Genomic DNA, 23,643 nt, shown 5'->3' with positions numbered 1-23,643 from the left:
TGCTACATTTTCATAGCTCTTAAAGATTTATGTAATAATTTTATTAACATCAAAATTGATGATCCAACTTTTTTCCACTCATTTTTGCTTCCACTCATAATTTGATAATATTTTGACAGTATCAACTTTTATTGGGTCCAATACCTTGGATAACCTTTATTATCACGCCTTTGGCGTTACAGTGATGATACTTGACTAGCATAATAAATTAATTTATCTTTGATTATTTCATTTTTATATGTTCTTCAAATCTTGAGTCTAATCTCCAACCCGTTACCAGTGTAGAGGCAACATTAAAACAATTAACAGCAGTGATCCTTGGTCTCTATCTTGGTATAAAATATATGTTCATTATCTGAATTGTTCATTACAACAGGCACAATAATCCTTCAAAAAACTGAAACTTGAAACATGAAAATGGCCAACATCAGACTTTGCTTTGTTGTAGAGTTGCAAGTTCAACAACTTTATGACTATTTTACATTTATCCTTCATTGAATCCACCAAAACCAAGTAAGACGTGTTAAATTGACCATTATTAGAGCCAGTTAAACCTGTAAATTGACTCATATGAGTTAATTTAATCAACACATTATAGATAAAATCAAATTAAATCTCACTGTGACACTGTTGGACGATGACATAACAACTTTACCTCACTACTAAGGGACCATTGAAAAATCTATTAGCACAAAATTTTCCCTCAACAATATTAACTATCATTTAATTGACTTTAATTTTACCTGACAATTAAATGGTTTAAGTATGCATTAATGAAATTAAACCAAGTCTAAAATATCTCAAATATTTTGGTATGTAATAAATGTTACTGTAAATTGATTATTAATACAATGTAAAAGAAGGTAAAAAAAAGGTTTCCTTTTACAATACATAATGCATTTGAAATGGGAAACAAAACAAAGCGCAAACAATCAACTAAAGCAAGACAATTAATCAAAAAAATGAAAAAAAGAGCAACTTTTAAGTAAAAGTGAGCAATTGTTTAACAAATTAATAGTTATTAATTTGTTGTTGGTTAATAAGTGGACCGTAAATTGTTGCATATAATGCATAGTTGATTACAATATTAAAATGTTTTATTGAATAGAGTCGAGTAAAGTGAGTGACAAACAAAATTTTTCATTCTCATTGTTTCCAACCATTTTGACAATCAACATCAACAGTCATTACCAATAATAATATAAAAACTAATGTTATTTTAATAAGACAAATATGATTAACATCAAATTTGATTACAATCCAAGAGGCTTTTAATGAAAAAAAAGGTAAAATAAAAATCATTATCAACTCAACGTGAACCCATTTTAAGGGTGAAACCATTGAAGGTAAGATGTAAACAATGTAACCATCATTGTAGGGATGAAGATAATGTTGATGATGATGTTGATGATGATGATGATGATGATGATGATGATTAAAATGATTCTTTGTTTACAATGTTAATATATTGTAAGATTGATTGAGTTTGCGTGACAATCATTTTTGGCTTTTTTTGGGCCTTTTATTTATATCCAAATGTTGACCACACACAGGTTTGTTATATTGCTGTTAACTTGATTTTTTGGTTAAACATTGTAACTCCTTTTTGATTGTGTAATTAAGGACAGATTGAAGTAGCTTTTGCCGTGATTTAAAAAGATACAGAAAAGTTAATAATTAATCAACAAATCACCTTCACAAGCCTTCAATCAAAATTTGTCTTCAACCCAAACTGGTAACCCAAAAGAGACCCAAAAAATATTACAATGAACAAGGCAACCTTTAACCCAATCTATTAATATTATTACACAGAGTAACAAAATTTGCAAACAATTTATCATCATCAACATTATTCTGTTTCCAAAACATTAAACATTATCATCTGTAAAAATTATAATAATGTTGAGTGTAAATGTAAATTAATTTTTAATCAATATCATTATCAATTTATAAGGTAAAACACAAAACAAAACGGACCTGGAAAAAGTTATACGCATTCATTGATAATGGTAAAAATGAAACCATTAATTATTACAATAAGATTTATTCATCAATTATTGAGGCAAAGTTAATTATATTTCGGTAAATTGTTAATATCACTAAGACTTGATTACCTTGTTAATAGATTACACTTTAGTTGATTAATTCAACCTACGTTTAGGATCGTTTTATTTTCTGTTCAACCTTGATAGTCAATGATTTTGTTTCTATTTTGCGAGTACATCAATTTTGTTGATTGTGTTGAATTTAATCAATAGTCAAATTGATCAAATGTAATTAACCAACAAATGGTTGGTTTAAACATTGAACAGTGAAAAAAACAATTGAATTAACCCACAAGAATCGATAAATGGTTGAAAATTTATAATAATTGGTGTCATTTATAGTCTCACTTTGAATGGTTAGCAACAAAAAAACGATCAACAATCATGTATTATATTTAACTCCCTGTAACAATAATATTGATTAAACAATCAAAATGATGGAATAGATGATTGAACAATATCATTTGGATGGAACAATGAAAAGGTAATGAATTGTTTCAAGTTTTTAGTCAACATTCAAAGTGGCTGGTTAAATTGGATAGCAAATTAAACTGTTGGTCAATATTGTATCCATGTTATCATCTTGTCGTATCTCCATGAGTTAACTCTGGCAAAATGGCAATTCCCAAGGAAAAATCCATTCCATTTCCAAGTAGATTACAATTTAATCATTGAATGTAGAGTAATTAAAGTGAAGGTAAAATCTTAAGATATGGGAGCTGAGATGTTGCTCATGATGTTGATGATGATAATGGTGGTGAAGGTAAAAGTCACGGTTTGTCGATCATCTTAAAGTCCACTTAAAATTCATCGAAGCGAAATCAAGTCTCACCTAAACCATTATATATTATTATTGTTGTTGTTGTTGTTGAAGAGTTGATGATGACCATGCCTGGATAACCGTTGACCTCTTCTTGGGCTAACACGGCTAACAACACCAATACTAACAACAACAATTAACCTTTAACAATTTAATGTTCGCCTATCCTCGCCTTTCAATTAGCTGTAGGTTTGTTTTTTTGTTGTCCGGTTATTACTTCACATCTTCCTCCACCTTTTTCCTGATCACCTTCAATTGTCAGTCCAGTCTTGTGTGTACCTTTAAAAGACAATAGTTACGCAAAAATTAATAACACGCTAGTTAAAGATTTTAATATAGCAAATAATAGATTACATACTTACAATTGTTATCAACAAAAATCATCAACATAATCATCATTATCGTGTATCTTTTATGTTATTAAAGTAACCGGAAAATTATTCATTTCCCTGATACATATTTCTTTTTGTTTGCTTCAGATTTCTTGTATATTGTTGATAATTAGATGTTGCATTCACTTGTAATCCGGTTTGATTGTGATAAAAAACTTTAAACAGTCAAGTCAAATTGTTGTGAACCAAAAAAGAAATGGCGATCCACCAATTATAACCATTTTTATAGAGACTGGGTTTACATTTACAGTGTCTTCAGTCAACAACAGCTTGTTAAAATACATGATATTTCATCTGCATAAGTACCAGTATTTGTATCTCATGTTTACACTTGACCAATTATTTTAAATTAAATTAGATGCGATTTTTAGAGCTGCAAATGAACCCATTGATGGATGCTGTTGTTGTTGTTGCTGTTTTGTGGTAATAATAATGAGGGAAGGTTAAATTGAAATCAATTGAGTTGATAATTTAGGGTAAATCACTGGAAAGGAAAGTTTGTAGTTTCAATGGGTTTTTAATGTAAATTGGTAAAGGTAAAACACAGATATGATGAGCCATAATTAAGAAGGAGAAAGGTTAAAATGGTTGAAGAGAAGGATATGATGATTATAATTATATTTTAGGAGTGAAATGATGATGATGATAAACATGATGTGGATTATGATTATGATAAAAAATGGTTAAGATATACATACATTTAGAGTTGTATTGTTGGCTGTGTGTAAGCATAACCGTTTAGGTTGATAGATAGAGTTAAAAGAGGCACCTAAGAAATGGCGAGGAAGAGAAAAAAAGAGAAAATTTAAGTTAAATAATCATTTTGATTATATTAAATAATAAATCAAATGTGAACAAATAATAAGAATGGTAAAGGGAAAAACAAATTACAATCAAATAAATTACTGGTTACTGGTCTTTTCACATTTGTGTTAACCCAACAACAGTAAGAGTCAAGAGTTAAAACAAAACAAAAACCAGAAAACAAAAAAAAATCAAAAATGGCTTACCCTGGTTATGGCCTCAACGGATTCAAAATGATTTTTTGGTTTCTCTTGGCTATCATCAAATCAATCTAATTCATGTTGATTACAAGGAGAGGTTTATTAAACAATTAGATAAACACAAGATGTAGTTAATTTAAATGATGTGAATGATTACCTTGATTATTGCTAGTTACAACCATTTGTAATGTTTAACCTTTCTAAATGTAAATATTGAACATTGTGCAATGAATAAGGCGCGTAAAGAAGGCTTGAAGCGCGAAGATTGAATGGCAAAAAATTGTCAAATTATAAAAGGGTGTGTATTGTGTGTTATATGGTCATTTAGATTAATCAATCAAAATTAGTTTAAAATCATGTTGATATACAAGGTGATCGTCATCAACCCCATCAACAAAACCAATATTAGCAAAATCATTATCATTACCAGCAACATTAACAAACAATCATATCAATCATTGCTCTTGACCAGATTTCAATGCATAATTATAACCCTATTAAATTGGGTAAACATTTTGGGAACCCAAAAATTGATAACAATTGAAAGTGTATTTTAAATGTGAAATAAGCAAAACCAGATTCAAAGAGCCAACAAGTGAACAGGCCAATAACAGGTGAAAATATATTCAAGTTAACCAGAATTGATGGAAACGCCGTGAACCCTGCAATTGAAACTATAATTACATTGAAAGGTAAGACAATTTGGTAAATGTTAAACTGTTCAAATGTCACTTGGTTGTTGCCGATTAAAAATACGAGTTAAATCACACCATTTTAACCTGCTTTAGTCCAACCTTTCAAGCTTAGTTTGCTTCCCAATATTATCATGTTTACATTTTACATCAAGGTTATGTTTGCCCAAATTTTTGTTATTTTTGGGTTCCTTTTTTTAACTTTAACATTATGTTAGCCATTCAAAAGCTTTCCTCTCATCCTTCTTATCCTTATCATCATCAAAGTGATGACAAGCTAATCCAGATCCAATTTAAAACTGCAACTCAATTGTAATAATATCATGAATAGCAAGGTTTTTTTTTTTCAACCAAAATCCTTGACAAACATTTCAATTACCTGGAGCAGTTAAACTCACCAAAACCTGTAACCTGGATCAACCTATTAATACACAAATTGTTCAATGGTCTTGATTGTTGTCAATTGTTAACCAACAAAATTTACTCCAAAATTTCCAGGTAAAGGGAGAGAGAGAGAGAAGTGAAAAAAAAGATGAAACAAACAAAGAGAATCAAGCTTTTCATCAAAACCCTGGAACCATTTAAAATGACAAACAAGTCAGATTGACCAATGTAATATTAATAGTAACCTTACTTTCAAGTTTCAACAATTTTCCTATTCATAACTAGTTTAGTTAATTTGGCATTTCAGGCCAACATAAAAATCTAATCACGTATCTTAACCTTTATTATCATTACTAGCATTTACTGAATCAGATAATTTGTTTGTTTTCATTTCTTAATGTTGATTTCAGTTACTGATTCAAGACTCATTATGGTGTAAAAAAGAATCGTGAAAATGATGTAAAAACAAAAAAGGCCAATGAAACCAATTGAAAATGTAAAGCAAAAAGTCATGATTTGTTGCTCTTCAATTGGACTCTTAAAAATGGACTTTACCTTGTCAAAGAGATGATGACCAATGAAAGACATCAAAGCTGGTTAAATGGTTTGGGTTGAAACAGTAATCATTGAAATGGCAATTTAAGGTTTGATTGTAAATTGAAAATAGATTCACAGCAAGAAAGGCCCAATTCAAGTATCAATTTGACTTCGGTTTGTTCAACTTTTCAATATCTTTTCAGGCTTAACAGTTAATCTGATTTTACTTTTTTTTACCTCTAAATTGTGATTCCAGTGCCATTTTTTGATTAATATTGTGACTGATTACTTTTACTGAACAAAGGTTCATTTCTTAAATGATAAATGAAGGGTGGAAACTGTTAAATCAACTTTTCATCATCTTAATGTTTCAAAAAAAAGATCAACATTTTGCGCCTTTGCCGTATCCTAATATTTAAAATAATAAGCCGATGAGAAAAGGTAACAAGAAAATGATTCAAGATGAATTTTTCCCATTTGTCTCTATCATCTGTTAACCATCATAATCAAGCTTATCAGGTATAAAAGGTTGACGATGTTAGCATCATGAAAGGGTGTCTTTAAATTGTCAAGATTCATAGTGTAACAGATAAGGTGCCTTAACTTGACCCAAATGAAACCACAATTAAGGGTGAAGCTAATTGATTTAGTTAACCATATCCACAGTTTTTGATGAGATTGGTGAAGATGAGGAGGAGGAAGAAGAAGGCAGCAGAAAAAATGAAAGGAGCAAAAAGTATAATGATATTGGTTGGTAACAGGCAAAGGTAGATGAAGATGATCAACAACAAGAAAAAGGTTGATAAGAATACACCTTTTCTTATACAACTGGGAGATGATGATGAAGGAAGGAAGATGAGGTGAGAGAGAGAACGTGATTTGAAACCTTCTTCACTTTAATTCGCGTGTAAACTATCATGCGAATCAATTCATTTCATTTCTTCTTCTTCTTCTTCTTCTTCTCCCTCTTGATCATCATAACCATCATCATAATCATCCTCATAATCATCATCATCATCATCATCCTATTTTAAGGTGAGGCTTTTGTATGTATGAGTGTGAGAGAGAGGCTCGGAATGAATATGTTTTCCTGAGCAATCACATCTATATGAATGGTTCATGGTGTGTTTCACATTAGCTTCTTGTTTAACCAGCAATTGGTTTGCCTTTTTGTTTTTGTTCAGTTTTTTTTTCTTCTTCTTCTTCTTTATATTTTTCTTGATAAACATGATGAAGATGGTGAAACTGCTGTCAGTATTTCATTTTGAATTAATATTTTTATTACTGTTCATCATCTTTGGTTAAGATGATGATGAAGATGGTGAGGTAAAAACGGTAAACATGGCGTACAAGACACGTAAATACGCCTTACCTGAGTCAATACTTATAATTATGTTGCATCTTACAGCTTTTATTTTTCAACTCAAAACTTCTGTTTTTTTACATTCATTTGCCGTTCTTAATGCATCAATTAATGATATCTTGTAATTGCATGTTTAATTGTAATAAAATTTAATCATTTAATCTCATCTTATTCAGGTAATTGAGACTTTAATTATCCAACGGGTTCATCATTTGTTTTTTGCCTTTTTTACACTTTTACATCAATTGATACTCTATATTTGTTTACTGGTTGTCATTAGTTGATCATTTGGTTGATCATTTGGTTTCCTTGCGATTACAATTTTGTTCAATTGTGTCTATTTGCTTATAAAGTAATTCATCTTAATGGTATTATAAGCATTATGATTATGTATTACGAGTAAATTGTAAGATCAAACTCAGCAACTTTCATTTTAATCTTTACGATTGTCTGTTAAACTATTGATAATTGAATTGGATTGTTTTTTGTTTTCAATCATGTCAGCAATTTGTTAATAATGATATTTTATAGCCTCAAATTGCTATTTATATTAACAGTTTTCGTTGTAATAATATCTTCTTCTCATGTTTAACATTATAAATAATGTCAATCTTTTTTCTTCTGCCAAGTTTGGGAAATGAAATTAAAAGCTATCATTAATGACCATTAAATGGAGGAATCAATTGATTGAGACAATTAATTTAAGGATAATCTGATCAATTGCAAGGATTTGAATATGGGCCAGTTGATGTATCAATGTTATTCAAATTGATAATTATGTTCAATGTTTTGTTTGCGTGGTAAATAACAGCAATCAATTCAAAGTACAACATTGACATGTTAATCCAGAACATTTGTTTGTAATAAATAACCAGCAATCAAATTGTATTAAATTGTATCCAATTGTAATAAATTCAATTTTCCATTTGATGTACAATTTCAATTTTACAGGTTCAATTTGATCAATGGCTTTTAAACGTTAACATGAATTCATCAACAGCATATAAAATATTCATAATAGTTTGTGCCGTTTGTTGTTCCATCCAATTGTATAAGATTACAAGAGTTTATTTGGACTACAAAACTCGAACATACATCGATATATCTTTTACTTCACAAATTGAGATTCCCGATATAACCTGGTGCACTCAGTTTTTATACACAATCAACTGGACCCACTGGTTGATTGAGCATCGCCAATTGAAACCAGAAGATTGTAGTCTAGATGATAATGACACCATTGCGGTTAATCAAATTAAAAAGTGTTTTGATAAGATGGGACAATATGCGTTTCAAGCTTATGTAGAGAAGCACTTTACTGTGGATCGATTTTACAGGACAATTGTCAAGTCGCACTCTGTGATTAATGGCGTGTTTTTCTGGACTCAGTTTGGTGAACTGAATGGATTGCAAGACTTGAATGAGGAAATCATCTGCCAGACTAAAACATTCATCAGAGATCCTCAAGTTTGTTACCATGTCGCTTGTCGAAACAAGAGTGACCCTAACAGACCACTTTACTTTGCCAAGAATAGATTGAACATGGCATCGAATATTGGTTCGCTTTACCAAGTAAGTGTATTGCAAAAGTACTTCAAACGCTGGGAGCATATTTTCATCTTTATTCATTCACCACTCTTTTTACCTCACGGCTTCGAGATATCTCACACAATTCTTAGCGGAGTGAATCAGCCATCAACATATTACTTGCAGTTCAGAAGGATGATTGTCAATCTTCTTCCAGCTCCATATAAATCTAATTGTATTCAATACCGTGATTCCAAAGGGAAACTCCAATCACAGGCACAACATTACGAGCAATGTGTCAACAATAAAACTCTACAATTGAATCCTAGTTTAGTTTTTTACCGAACACTGATTGTCGATCCAAATAATACGAAGGCCAATTTCGTAAATAGACTAAGATTCAAACCAAAGTACGCTGATCTTTTAGAGGAAATCCATGATACGTGCAGACAAGTAACTCTAAACTCTGAGTGTCGTAAATTGTTTTATGCCACAGCACTGATTGGCTATGAAGATTTGATCAACTCAAATGCAACTCTCTTTACGATCATGAATTCAGTTGAACCCGATTTGAATAAAACTACTATAGCAGATTTCCCGTTGGGTTCCTATATAATATACATTGGCTCCACTCTTGGTACTTGGTTTGGGTTCAGCATGTATCACTATTTTCATGTAATCTATAATAAATTGAAGCCACTAACTGTAAGACAGGAGAAGAGGAAGAAGAAGATGAATAAATTGGTTAAACATAAAGAGGGTAAAAAAATGGACTCCGTTGGGGTTTCGTTTATAAACTTACATGATTCTCAACGCACCATTCAACCATACATTGAGAGCACAAAAAGACCAAAGCAAAGACAATAGCGTGGTGATGGATGAACCGAATTACAATAAACTGAAACCAAAATTGCTGATTAACTCACTCTAATCACTCATATCAAATTACCGCAATTTAACAAATATCAATTTTAACAAACAAAAACAAAATAATGAAAGCAACGGTTTTTAGGTTTCCCTCGTTCATCTCGAAGCCATCCTTTGTTTACTAATCAACCAGCAGGGTTTGTCTCTTAATCACAACCCCTCAACTTGAAACGTTATCAACATCAATTAATAACACAATCTTGTGAAGTCTTGAAACCACTGATAATTAAACAATTAGCTTAATTGTGTAAATTAAATTTTCCAATCTCAATTTTGCCTCAAGTTTACCAAACCCAAAGACAAAAAAAAATTACATTAATACACTTGAGTGAAAAATAATTTTCACACTCTCAGCGTGAATTATCGCAATTAACAGCTAAAACCAACTGAATGGTCCAATATTAATTACAAAAGTATCACCATTTATACTAACAATTATCACATTTAGCAATTTAAAATGAAAATGTGAAATAATCAACCCTTTTTAATCAACTCTGCGAATCTGAAGGAGAGAGAGAAGAAAAAAGATTTTTGTTTTTTGCTTTTCATTGTTATTCAACTTATTTCACACAAATCTTCATTCATTACCAACAGCATCACCATTAATATGCCATTATGATTATCATTATCATCATCATCATCATTAACATTATTAACACTTTATTATTATTACAATAACAATTGACCATTTAAAATGAAATGAAGGCTTTTCTTTTTCTTGTATACTTCATAAGCTGTTTAACTTTCAACCGACTGTACATTATAATCAACGTCATTGCACGGTTGCTGTATTTATGATTAATCAAGATTACATGAGCGTGATTGTTTCAATCATGTGTTTAATACAATCCTTGTAAAACTGATTGATTATTTAATGTTGGTCAAAATTTCAAGCAATTCAAGCAAAAATGTAAAACTCATCATTGGTGAAACACTGACATCCAGTGAACACAATTAGACAATCTGGTGAAAGTAAAAAATGATAGTTGCATCGTAATCAAGTTGATTATAAACCAATTCAAGTTATCACCATTGAATTATCAAATTATCCATCAACCTTGTAACAATTGAACAACTTGATGCAATAAAATGTGATAAAAATGCAAGTGAAAAGTCAACAAGTAACAAATCAATTGCAAGCAATCAATTGCAAGCTAATAAAGGTGCAAAAAGGTGATTGTTATTAACGGTTTTGGTGACAAACATGTTGATTAAGGCAATGATAATGGTCTATTATGGTATTATCATGAAAATTATCATCATTATCCTGAGTGTTTACTTCCGTTTTCCCTACACTTTTCAATCTAAGCAACTCAGTCAATCATGAAATGCACAAATGAAATGAGTAAATCAAATAACAAAAAATTGATAAAACCCTGAATAGAGCAAAAAAAAGACGAGATTGAAAATTAATGTCAACATTGAATAAGCGACTCGCCTTGTTTCAACTGTTGCCCTGAAAGATGGACAGATGAATCTAAAATTATAATAAGATGATTTATATGATTGTCAACATTAGTTCATGGTTAAGATCTCCTGTTGATTGTTTAAATTGTTTCATTAGCTGGTAAAATGATATAAAAAAATGTAATATAAAAAGGCTTAACCTTGCCCAATTTGTTGTTGCTGCTGCTGCTGTTAGCTGATTTTTTTGGTTCCCTTGATTGTTACCTTCATTATTGGTCAGTGCGTGTTTGGGTTAAAGCTTGTTTCCCATTTACAATTGTTGTTATATATCTACTGATTCCTCTCATTGTAGTTAGTATAATCATAATAATAATAATAACTTATTTATTGCAATTATTATTATCTTTGATGCAAAAAGCAAACCTGTTGACCTTGCATTTTCTCAGTCTCTTTATTCTGAATTTTACCATGCTTGGTGTACATTTATACTTCATGATATCAATATATTTTTCTTCTTCTTCTTCCCATTAAACATTATTAACATTATTCCAGCTATTATTAGTATAATTATTATTATTTATTTTTTATTTTATCAACTTGCAATTTCTCAGGTTGACAACCATTGTACTTAATATACCTTCCCTCTAAGCTGTTAAGGCCTAAGCTTTTTTATGCTGTGTAATGATTACTTGTAAGACTTTTGATTGTTAATTTTTTTATTTTGCTTTTCTTTTGCCTTTAATTTTAATTTTGTTGCTTCTTTTTTTATTTTTCTCATGTTAATCTGCTTTAGTTGAATAATTATTTGTATTAATTATGTTGCTCTTTCATCGTCAGGTTGTTACACTTTCAGTTAACTCTTTTTTTTGTTTGTGTATCCTGTTAATATACCATGTAAACATCAAGATCAAGTTTCTCCGGGTTAAAATCATCTTTAGCTTCTTCTTTTTTTTCAATTTGTGATCATATTTACAGAAGAAGATGGTTGATAATGATTTTGACTGGCTTGGTTCTTGTAGCTTGCTTGCTTACTTATCTGCTGGGAAGACTGACTAAATGCAACAAATGGTGGATGTTAATAATAGTACAATGCGAGTGAAGACAAAGTCACAATTTGATATTAAATAAACTGACATTTGATTCGACAACAACTGGTAAAATACAATTGGTAATACAATGCACTAAACTTCACATAATAATTAATCTTATCTGTTTTCTCTCTTTTCTCTTTCATCATCTCATTGCTAATTGTTTGCTGATAGTTAATTGAACCTAAAGAGCATATATGATTGTCATCGATGAATGGAGCAAAATAAGCCAACACTGGAATCAACAAACAGTCAACAGAGGGAACAATCAGTTTTAATCAAATGTAAAGGGAGGACTTAACCAACTTGAATTTTGCCGTTTCGTTTCCTTCTTTTTCATTGGGTTCATCCTTTGCTCGTGTACGCTTTTTTATTCAATTTGAAAGAGAGTACAGTATTCGTCAATTAATTTCATTGCATACTATCATCCTGATTGTTGATGGTGATGACAATTATAATTAATTATGTATTATCACCATGAACCACACCTATTAACCGGTTATGTTTATTGCAGTTAATTTTCAATTGTGAATAGCAACATCAACGGCAAACAAAGGAAAGCCATTAGGAAAAAAAGACAATGTTACTCTTTTTTTGCATTGCAATAGCAGGTTCAGTCGTATGTTTAGTTGAAATTGTTAATTAAACAGAAATTTGAAACTGTTTCTATTACAATCAAATATATATATTATATAACAACAGAAACAACAACAGAAACAACAACAGAAACAACAACAGAAACAACAACAGCAAAAAAAATAGTCTGTAATGATCAAATAATGTACCATATAATATTGCTGTAACAATGATAGCAATAATAGTTATCAATTAGAACCAATTTAATGATCATTAACGTTTGTTTGTATATTAAACAACAATAAGTTGCTCACCATTGTCAATCTAAGTTAACCAGCTAATCCAACTAAATTAGCGGGTTAATTGAAGTGAGTCAATAATCATTATGGTTCAGTCTGGTTAGCTAATTGAAAATTGTTCAACATGAAAAATAAGCCCAAAAATTGTGCATAATTATGAGAAATGAACAAAAAAAAGGGAAACTAAAAAGTTATCTAAATATATCTTTGAATAATAGCGAGTCAATGAACCATTGCAGCTAATTGTTGAACGTCAATGTCAATGGTAAAGTCTGGCAACAATTTAAATTTTCAAATGACCACAAGAATCAAATGATTTGTGTAAAGCAAAAAATGAAACAATCAAAAGTAAAGCAAGCAAAGCAAGTGAAAAAAAGCTCAACCAACAAGGAGGATAAACAACTGTTGACAGTTAAATAGTTAATAAATCATTCACGGGTGTTGATTATCAATTGTTGTGTTTTTTAATTTCTTTTATTAATGTTACACAATTTAATTTAAAACAATTTATCATGAAAAATAAGGAGTAACGCCAACAATGAGACAAAATCTGAAGGATGTTGAATCTGCAGGCAACTCCTTATACTGGGATGATTATGTAGTTAGTAATAATACAATTTTGATGTCAACAGTAATTTCAATGGATGATATAATGATTATCAAGTTTCAATGGAAACAATTGATTGGCATAAATAACATTATGATAATCATGGTGATGATGCTGATGAGGATGAATGTTGTTGATGATGAAGATGATGATTATAATGATGATGATGATGATGATGGACATACAAAAAAAGAGTAAGCTATTAATATAACAATGTAATCCTCATCAGAATTGGTTACAACTGCAACAAATAAATTACCATATATTTGATTATAATGTAGACCAAAATGACCAATGTAAGTAGCTTATTGATGATGGATGTAAGTGGAAATGAGGACACAGAAAATGATGATAATTCTGTCTTCTTTAGGGTCTTCTTCATGTCTTAGCTTGGAATCATGTCCATCTTCTTGAATTGTTGTCTCCAGCAAAAATATCTGTCAAAAAGTAAATAAAGAAAAGTTGATTAGTTAATTGTAAATAGATATTGTCAATGTTAATGTGACACATTCAATGTTGAACATTTTCATGAGCTTTTTTTTCTGCTTGAAAATGATGAAAACTGTAATCCAATTGTATTAATGTTCAAGTTTAGCAACAAATGATTTGGTATTGAGCTTTTATTCATATCTAATAACACTTTTTGGTTTTGTTTCATTGTTGCTCATCAACTTTTATTGTTACTCCTAACTCATAATGAACAGTTTGAATGAAAATCAATGAAAAAAAATGTTCATCATCCAACAGTTGCGATTCGTGCATTATATCACGATTTTAACAGCCTCAATGTTGATTACAATTAAAGCTAATTATGCTTTAACAACAAATTTGTTGTTCACTCGTTTAGTTTCACTTTATTTTTCATTCCTTGTACGGATATTAATAGTTGATAAAGATAACTTTATCCCATCATGATAATGGTCAGTATATTATGCTCATTGTCCATTAAAAGTTTCAACCAAAAAATAATTACATTAAAAGTGAACAATCAATATTGATTGATCAAGAAAAAAAAGCCTCTAAAGGTTAATGCAACTCTAAAAATTGATCAAACATTCAAAGTGAAAACAATTGAAATGCAAAAAAAGGCAACTTTACGTTGAAAAAAACGATATTAATTCATATTGACTTGAAATTGAATGAAGATGAAAAGATGAAGAAAAAGGAAGAAGATGAAAACCTTTGTACAATGCAATTTATTTGACTGTTTAAGGCCGGTTTTACAGCTTCTGCAACTTAAGACGTGACCAAAAGCCTTATAAACGGTGAGTCCATTAAATTCAAATTGCTGACCATTTTAAACCATAATTAACATAACATGAACTTAATCTGCCTTTATGATGATTATTTTCATCGTCAACATCATCTTCATCTTAAACCATTTGCTTTCAAACCATTCATTTTCAATTCACTTGTCGACTGTGATTCTTAAAGTTTCATCAACCTTTTCCTACTTGTCTCATCCCCATCATCTTATCATTATTATTATTATCAACCTCATCATCATCATAATCATTGTTGTTGATTATCTGTTGGTTACAATTAAGTTAACCTTCACCCTGAATAAACAAACAGGTAAAGCAATGATAGCATTAAAGAGTTAAAGAGTTTCAGAGAAAGTGTTAAATAAATAATAACAACAACAACAACATGAATTGAAATGAAGGAAAACAAAAAAAAATTAATCACCATTTAATGTATTATTAACTTAAACCAACAATTTAGTTAATCACAGTTTTTAAATTGTAATTTGAGTTGCAGTTAAGTTTCAGTTTTTTTCAATGACAATTTAACTTCTCACAATTAAAAGGCAACATTCAGCAAGAAAACCAGAAAACAAAAAGAGATGTAAATTGATGTCATTTCAGGTTTTAATTGCAATTTTTACCATTCATTAGACCTTTCAATCATAACTTCAGGTTGGCTTTTCATTGACTCTTCATGTTATCAATTGATATTATTAATAGCAATCAATTGAATTGTCTTTATTTGAACAAGCAAAACTTGTCTACGTGTTTGATGACATTTGCTCAATAACCAGCGATAAGGGAAACACTGAGACTGATTATGGATTAGATTAATTGCAAGACACATTTCACCATTGATTACAATCAAAAGTGAAACAATAGAGTTGAGAGAGACTGCAAATCAATGAATAAGACTTCCGTCTAATGAAACAACCAGATACAATTAATCAAATTGTGAACCTGTAAAGCAAACAGTCAACAAGTTGAACCAGAAAACAAAAACGGTAAAGAGGATGAAACAATTGAAAATTGAAAAACTGGTCAATATTTGGATATTCAATTGTAAAAACCGTTTCTAAAGGGTGTTAAGGTTTATTTCTTGCAAAGTAGGAAAAGGTTAAAGCGATCTTATCTGAAGATAAAGATAAAAATGGTAATAACATGACGATAAATATGAATTGGTCACTTGCATTTGCTTGGGTATTTTGATTAACCTTTTACTTTTGTGATTTCATCTTTATCTTCAGATAATATCGTTTCTCTCCCCCTGTTTTTGCAAGAAATAAACCTTAACACCCTTTACTAAACCTTGATTTAACCTGACAATTTAATTGGGATAAAGACAAAAAAAGAAAAATCAAATTGAACAATTAAAAGTCGAGAAAAATGTTTACAAATACAATCGACAAAATAGATCAAGTTATTGAACTTAATTCACTCAATATTTCCTACTTTCATCTTTAAGTGTCTACTTCAACAAGTCTGGCCTAGCAAATTATCAATGTTAATCTTACAGGGAAATTTTTGTCTACAGTTTCATGGCGTGATATCTTGAAGCTCCTTTGACAATAACATCAAACTAATCAGTCTGACAATATTTTTACGAGTTATGAATCAGATAATGAAAGTTAAAAATGAGAAAAGGCAAGAAAAAGGTTTCAAAAAATTCATCTCTTGTTTGTCTTTGTATTAATATGAAAAAAAAGGGTAATCATAATGACCAAGTTGATATATCAACATGAAAAACGCATCAGGGACTTTGAAATGAGCAAACAATTTCAAGTCAAGTTATCCCCAGGGTGTAACCTGTACATTATCTGATGATTACAATGAGAGGAAAAGGTTGAGAAAGAGTTGATCATCCTCATCAACAAAAAATAACAACATAATAACAATAATAATGATCTTAAAAAAAAGAGTTGGGAAGAGAGAGCAAAGAGGAAAGGGAAAAAGAAATGTCAACCTTTTCTTGTTCTCTTGATGAATGCATGGAAATGATGATGATAATGATGATATTATCTGGTGTTACTTAATTAGCCTTGAGGCAATCAAATTAATGATTTCATGATGAACAACGAAAGAGCATTAAACAATATAACTAGACTTTTGGATAGCACACAAAATGAACCATTTTACTGTTTTTTTTTCATTGTGACTCAACTATTGTACAAAATCAATTGTCACCAATTTTACTATTGATAACATTTCAATGAATCAGATTCAATTGATTCCTTGGTTATCAGGTTGAGTACTAATGAGTTTTCAGTAACAATTGAGAGCGAAAAAGGTAAAAAACATTTTCCAGCTTTTTATTCAAGTTTGCAAAAGCTTGAAGTAAAATGAAAAGTAAATCAAAAGGCAAATTAGGAAATTCAAAAAATTTAGAAATTTGGAAATTCGAAATTCGGGTTCACTGAAAAGACAAATGATGACATTCAACTGTTTGATTGGGTCAGATTGGTTTTGCTATTTTTGTAAATCTCTCAGAAAATGAACTTCTGTTTAGCAAGTTTCAGGTGAAATTTTTAGATGAAATTTCATCAATTTTCATGAACAAATCATTCACTGATTGCATCAATTTACCGACAATTTTCTCATTGAATTATCTTTTGCTGTTGATAAGTTGATGCGAAACATTATCTGTTCATTTTGCATGAGAGTGGCAACAATTGACACACATAACCTGAAAATTTGATTAACGCCATTTGCGGACATTTCATTGAACCTGAACAAAATAATTCAACAGGCGATAAAGATCATCTTTTTAAATGGTAAACATTGTTTTAATAAGTAAAGTTTATCACCAAGTCACACGCACTGCAAACAAAAGATGTAACAAGTTTGTTTTTTTTTCACGAGTCAAGATTAACTTGATTATTACTGTTTGATTAGCATGGACAGTAACACCATTGTTTCAGGTAAAACAAGAATCTTGACTCAAACTGCTCTTCCAACACACAATCAACAATTTGGTCAACTCTAAATATCGATTCTGGTCCTCTTCTGTGATTCTGTTGCTAACGAGAAGGGAAAAAAAGTCTTGAAAATTAATTTCAATTTTTTCACTTAACTTGGGTAAACTCACCTTTCTCATTAATTCAAAAGTGCAACAAAAACAACAAAAAAAATCAATCCTTAAATTCAGGTAAGGCAAGGAAAGGAAAGAAGAAACTCATTTTTCTTCTGCTTTTTTATCAATCAACAATCTTTTTCTCTCTCTCATCATCACTTCATGAATATCATCAACTACAATCTCAAGAATCTATTCAAATTATCTTTCACTTGATTGCACGTCCAACATAAACCCAACTTTTCACCATTTCAATCTTATTCATTTTTCAGGTTCATCTCTCAACTGTATCACCAAGAGTTGAAATGAAAAAAAAGCTCATCATTATATCATCCATAATATAAATATAAATATAATATCATCATCATCATCTGAGAAACTGTAATTTTGACAATTTGATTTGTCATCATCATCATAAGGAAAGGTTGAGATGCATAATGAATGATGAAAAAAAGGTAAAATTTCAAGAAACTATGAAAAAAGGTTTGAAATAGCAAAAAAAACCAGTTAAAATATGAATACTGTATTGAAAATGATAGAGCAACATTCGCACTCTTTCACAACAACCATGGCCAGTTTCTTGACCTTAATCACAATCTTTTTTTTCATTAAACTCAATTTGATGTTACTCAAGTCAATTGTTGAAAGGCTATTGTCCAAGAAATGGACGAGTAAAACACTTTTCTAGAGTTGACCAGAAATTAATCAGCAGGTTCATTGAAAATTGCAACTTTACACTAATCTTGATAGCATTCATTAATATTATCATTTTCACATATTCATCGTTGTTCAATCGTTTACCATTAATCAAACAAGATTGAAACCATGAAGATGGAAAAGAAGAAGAAGAAGAAGAAGAAAAACTAAAAAGAAGAAGAAAATCAATCAGCAAAATGTAACAATTGATAAGCAAACAAGTTATAATGTTAAAAATATTATATATTAATACTTGTTCAATGTTTCAATGGATAGCTTTTTTCTGGTATCAATTTTAAATTGACTATTTTACCTCATTTTGACAATAATAATGATAATAATGGCAATAATTGATGGTATTTCAACATTTGTCAGTGTAAATACAAAATGAACCAAATAATAGGGAGAAAAAAAGTTCAATTTTCATCGTCACTATTCCCAGATCATTTGTTTGTAAATATATATCTATGAATGTGTTCACAATGTAAATATATATCATCATCATTATTATCAGAATTTGTTACCTTTTTGGGGTGTTATACGGATCAGAATCCATTCTGAAAAGTTTCCTTTTGTACAAATTGTAAACATCGTGAATTGTAAAAGAAGAATCACGAAACAAGTGTCTTAAAAATCGGGTAGCAATAAATTTAAACCAATCACTATAACGTCTTCGAAGATGCAGGTAAATCACAAAAGTGGGCACAATTGTCTTTTCACCTAGCTTCACGTAACCAATGGTCTGAGGCTTGTGATTTTCATCCTCCAAACTGATATATAACAGGCAGCCTTGAAGACCACAGGGCTCTGTCTCGGACATACCAATAATATCCTGGGCAATTTTTTTGGTTAAATTAGCAGGTAAATCAGACTCACTTTGGATAACCTTTGTCTGTTTTAACACTTCTTCAATTCGCTTGGCGATCATGGTGTACACTGGTGTACTGGTGTACTGGTGGGTAAATACAGTTAGACAAGGGACAAAAAAAATTGATGATGATGATTCAAGGAGATAAAACGAAAAGAAAGAAAAACAACTGTTCTTCTTCTTCTCCTTTTACACTAACAGCATCTAAATATTTTTTGTTGTCAAGAGGTTTAGGTTGAAGATATAACGGTGGCGCTAGCATCGATTTGTTACTATGCAGTCTTTGTCGGTCTTTCTTTTTTCTCTTTCTTTTTATGCCTCTCTTTCTTTTCCTTTCTGTCTTTTCCTTGTTCCTTTGTCTCTCTTTCTCTTTTACTATCTTTTTTTACTTTCTTTGTTTCTCTTTCTTCTCTACTCTCTTTGTTCAATTTCTTTGTTCCTTTATGAATCTGAGTTACATCGGGCGGACCAAATAGCTAAATTTAAATAGCCAAAAATTAAAGGTCTCTACTTGCGAAACAGCCAAATGTTTGTTTCGTTTTTTATCAATTTGTGCTTGGATTAATGTCGTTAATTTAGATTGGATGAAACTGTCAAATTTAATTACTTACATAGCACCAGAACGAAATGCAAATCTAAATTTAGGTAATTTGGGTTTCAGACTTGATTGGATATTTTGAATTTCCCTTCTTTGTTTTGCCTGTCAGAAAGGATCAAACGTTTCATCATCATCTTCAAAGAGTAATATATTTTTTGGAGAAAGAAATATGTAATATTATGGAACAATGTATATTGTTGAAAGAATCTAGTGAAAAATACGCTTATCCGTAAGTAATTCATTCATTTTTCGCTGCTCAGCCTGATTATTTATTTCTCTTTTTATTTCCATTTCAGTGAAACTCATATTACTGGAGAAGGAGACATCAACACAGAAGATGCTTCCCTCAACATCCAAGAATCGGTTCAAAGAATCGTCCAAATAGACTCAATAAAACGAAAAGAAAGAGCTTTAGTCAAATATCAAGCAGGAGCGAGAGATTATGTAGACATTGATGGCAAATGGGTACCAGGAAGAGTTAAACAAGTGGACTGCAGTTTGGTTAGATTTTATTTTCGCCAATTTGAAAAATATGAATGGCTGTACCGAGGATCACCTAGACTTAAACCTCTTTCAGGTCTTTTCAAGGCACTCGAAAATCCTGAAACCAATGGTAAAAAAAGACATTCAAGAAAAGGAACCAGCCAATCTTCGATTCTTGGTTATTCCAGAAAACAGCGACCTTTTGTTCAATTTGTCAGAGATGAAGATAGTTTTACTGATGAAGAGGACAAGAAATATTCACCAAGATCGGGCACTAAACGTCTTGATTCATTTGGATCTAGTGTCGAAGCTGATTTTGAACTCTACCCAGAATTTATAACTAAACCTAATCGCTATCTAGTTTCAAGTCCACACGTTCCACATCGTTGCTCTCCAAGCTGCATCAATGTTTCCTATGAAGATATCTCAAGATATCGTGACACTAATCCATACGCAATACCAATCATTTGTGGCTGGGATCGTCAAGTAGCCTGCTTCACTAATCATGTCAAAAATAAAAGAAAACGAACAATTTTCTATGTATCTCCCTGTGGTCGCCGATTCCGTAACATAGAAGAAGTTGATATATTTTTAAGCATAACCAAATCGAAACTTTCTATTGATCTATTCACCTATCATCCTAAATTGGTTTTATACTCAGAATTAAATGGTAAAACGTCTCAAGGGTGCTACTATTATGATGCTGATGTTGCTCGAGGAACTGAAAATCATTCATTATCCTGCATAAATTGGATCAACGATGAGCCAATTACTCCTGGATTTAAATATTGGCCTGCAAGATTTGCTGCTAGTGGAGTGAATCTTGAATTAGATCCTCATTTTATGGTTTGCTGTGATTGTACCGATAACTGCCGTGATAAAAGTAAATGCGAGTGTCAACGATTAACAAAAGATAGCTTCGAAGTTATCCGTAACATACTGGGTCTTGATGACGAATTTGGTTACAACCACAGGAGATTATATGAAGCATTTCACACTGGTATTTGGGAATGTAATACTAACTGTGTTGAACTAACTGATTTTGTTGAATCAAGGGCGATTGGATGATTTCCTTAAGCAACTGTTTCAATTAATTTCGATTATTTACACATCATCTCTGAGACTTGTTGATTTTATCTGCTTGTAATTTGTGTATGTTATTGCGACTGTGACTTTATTTTCATCACCCATTTTTAATTAAACCATTTTCATCTTTTTAGATAATTTTCATTTTAATTGCTCTCTGATTTTACTGTTCAAGTAAAATTGATCAAAAACCAGTTAGAGATACAAGTAAATCTTATCAAATACATTGCTGCTTTATTGAAATTGTGACTTCATTGTGATGTACTTGGCAAAAATTGCCTTTTCAACTTTGACTCTAGTGGAGCTGAGAGCTGAAATTCACACAATGCATTGATCCTGTTTAAAGGTTACAGTAAGGGATGTTTGTTGCTAACTTGCAAGGCAAATTGAGTCTAAATGTAATGAAAAATTAAATGAGAGCTTCTTTAACCAACTGTATCTAGTTTTCTTGTTGTTGCTGTTGTTGTTAATGGTGATGATGAAGATAGCGATCAAGATGAACATTAATGTACAGATATTATGTGGATGATGAGGCAAAGCTGGAAGAGAAAAGAAGGAAAGAGAAAGAAGAAGAAGAAAAAAAGAGTTAATTGAGGTTAAATGCAGTAAATGAATATGCAAAAATAACGAAAGAGTTATGTTTTTGTGTGTTACCAGGAATTAGGAAAGGCAAAAGTGTCAAAGAGTTGCCCAAAAAACACATAAAAATCTTACCCATCATTTACTGTGTAACCTAATCTCTTTAATCTGTTTATCAATTCTTGTTTTTGTTACTTTCTCCGTTCTGCTCTTTGAAGTTCGTTGCCAGAGTAAGTAAATTGTCAACAAGGGGTTCCCTATTAATTGCAAGGTTGACTGACGGAGAGATGAAAAGTCTGCCTTTGGATCTGTGTCAATTGAGTATGATTACATCTTTTTTATACACTTTTCATCTTCTTCTTCTTCCTTATCTTTTCTTTCTCCTTCATCATCATAACTCGTCATCATTATCGTCATCGTCCTCGTCACCATCATCTTCTTGCTCTTGTTCTTGTTATATTCTGATGCAGCTGCTGTTGTTATGCTTCCACTTCCCCGCAGATTCATTTAAGATTTGCTCCTTTCTGTCACGTCTTGCTCCAAGGTCTACGAATAACAACGGATTCCCTCGGCATTTTCCTTTCCTTTCCTTTCATCATGATTCCATTGAAACAACCAGATCATCGTCACCATCTTCATCTTTATCCTCATCACCATTAATCTATCTCAGAGTCTCTTCCTTCTTTCCGAGTTTACTCTTGTTTCCATGCCAAAAAAGCCAAGCCTGATAACCGGGCAGATTAAGATGATAATATAATAACTTGTGTTGCTTTGTGATGCTTTGATTTGTTTATTTGCTGAGTAAAAATGTAGATATATCCTTAAAGTAATTTAAATATATCTACTATGCATGTGGGAATATGCCTTAGTAATAGCTTTAAATTTCACCATCCATAAGAACCATCATATTCATTATCATCCGCGTTTACCTTGTCTACCTCATCCTCAACCTTCAATGTATTTTAATTTCGCATGTCCTTCGCTCATATTTCTTCTTGTTGCTTGTTGCTGTTCCTCATAATTAGCTTTTTCTTTCCTGGCTTCTGTAGGTTAAAAAAAGAGTGGTAAACAAAGTCAATACAATGAAACCAAATGATAAGCACTTGATCATTATTATAGTCTTCAATTGCAATCTAAACATTATTACTTCATTTGCTCCAAATAGCTTGAAACAAACAACATGTGTAACCAATATCCCATACAATTGAACACGAAAAAAAGAGACAAAAACAATCATTAAAATGAAATTTATGCCTAATAACCAACCTTACCTTAGAAACACATCACCTTCAATTTTGTCTTCCTTACCATTCCTATTTATTGCATCTACTCGATTCAACCGTTTGTA

The 23,643-nt window shown here is 31.0% G+C and overlaps 2 protein-coding genes and 3 long non-coding RNA genes across 9 annotated transcripts; 2 read left to right on the top strand and 3 right to left on the bottom strand.

The window, feature by feature from the left end:
- Positions 1–2,024: 2,024 nt before the first annotated feature.
- LOC107372212 (uncharacterized) lies at positions 2,025–4,598 on the bottom strand. Of its 4 annotated transcripts, none has more exons than XR_016198132.1 (5): positions 4,419–4,598; positions 4,268–4,332; positions 3,956–4,026; positions 3,224–3,670; positions 2,025–3,144 (listed from the first exon to the last, which is right to left on the bottom strand). It is a non-coding gene; the product is annotated as an uncharacterized LOC107372212 (long non-coding RNA). The 4 variants fall into 4 exon arrangements; XR_016198131.1 differs by having other exon boundaries at positions 3,228–3,670; XR_016198130.1 differs by lacking the exon at positions 4,419–4,598 and having other exon boundaries at positions 4,268–4,408.
- A 7,139-nt stretch (positions 4,599–11,737) lies between these two features.
- Positions 11,738–12,852, top strand: LOC112538535 (uncharacterized). Its single transcript, XR_003081694.2, has 2 exons — positions 11,738–12,266; positions 12,361–12,852. It is a non-coding gene; the product is annotated as an uncharacterized LOC112538535 (long non-coding RNA).
- Positions 12,853–13,502: 650 nt separating this feature from the next.
- On the bottom strand, positions 13,503–19,745 carry LOC107372207 (protein charybde). 2 transcript variants are annotated; one of them, XR_016198129.1, is made up of 3 exons: positions 19,206–19,745; positions 13,928–14,105; positions 13,503–13,782 (listed from the first exon to the last, which is right to left on the bottom strand). XR_016198129.1 is itself a non-coding variant. In XM_015940391.3 (2 exons), exons 1-2 carry the CDS (start codon positions 19,607–19,609, stop codon positions 14,054–14,056), a joined length of 456 nt encoding a protein of 151 aa, XP_015795877.1. In that variant the 5' UTR covers positions 19,610–19,745; the 3' UTR covers positions 13,503–14,053. The 2 variants fall into 2 exon arrangements, 1 of the variants encoding a protein (XP_015795877.1); XM_015940391.3 differs by having other exon boundaries at positions 13,503–14,105.
- A 429-nt stretch (positions 19,746–20,174) lies between these two features.
- On the top strand, positions 20,175–22,145 carry LOC149094749 (histone-lysine N-methyltransferase eggless-like). The gene is made up of 2 exons (XM_089266685.1): positions 20,175–20,376; positions 20,444–22,145. Exons 1-2 carry the CDS (start codon positions 20,327–20,329, stop codon positions 21,696–21,698), a joined length of 1,305 nt encoding a protein of 434 aa, XP_089122811.1. The 5' UTR covers positions 20,175–20,326; the 3' UTR covers positions 21,699–22,145.
- LOC149094748 (uncharacterized) lies at positions 21,844–22,984 on the bottom strand. Its single transcript, XR_016198133.1, has 2 exons — positions 22,431–22,984; positions 21,844–22,255 (listed from the first exon to the last, which is right to left on the bottom strand). It is a non-coding gene; the product is annotated as an uncharacterized LOC149094748 (long non-coding RNA).
- Between the last annotated feature and the right edge of the window lie 659 nt (positions 22,985–23,643).

Source organism: Tetranychus urticae, chromosome 1 (assembly GCF_039701765.1).
Source record: "Tetranychus urticae isolate SD_2017Ah chromosome 1, NJAU_TeUrti_SD_1.0, whole genome shotgun sequence".
NCBI classification, from domain to species: Eukaryota; Metazoa; Arthropoda; class Arachnida; order Trombidiformes; family Tetranychidae; genus Tetranychus; species Tetranychus urticae.
This window is presented reverse-complemented; position numbering and strand designations above follow the sequence as displayed.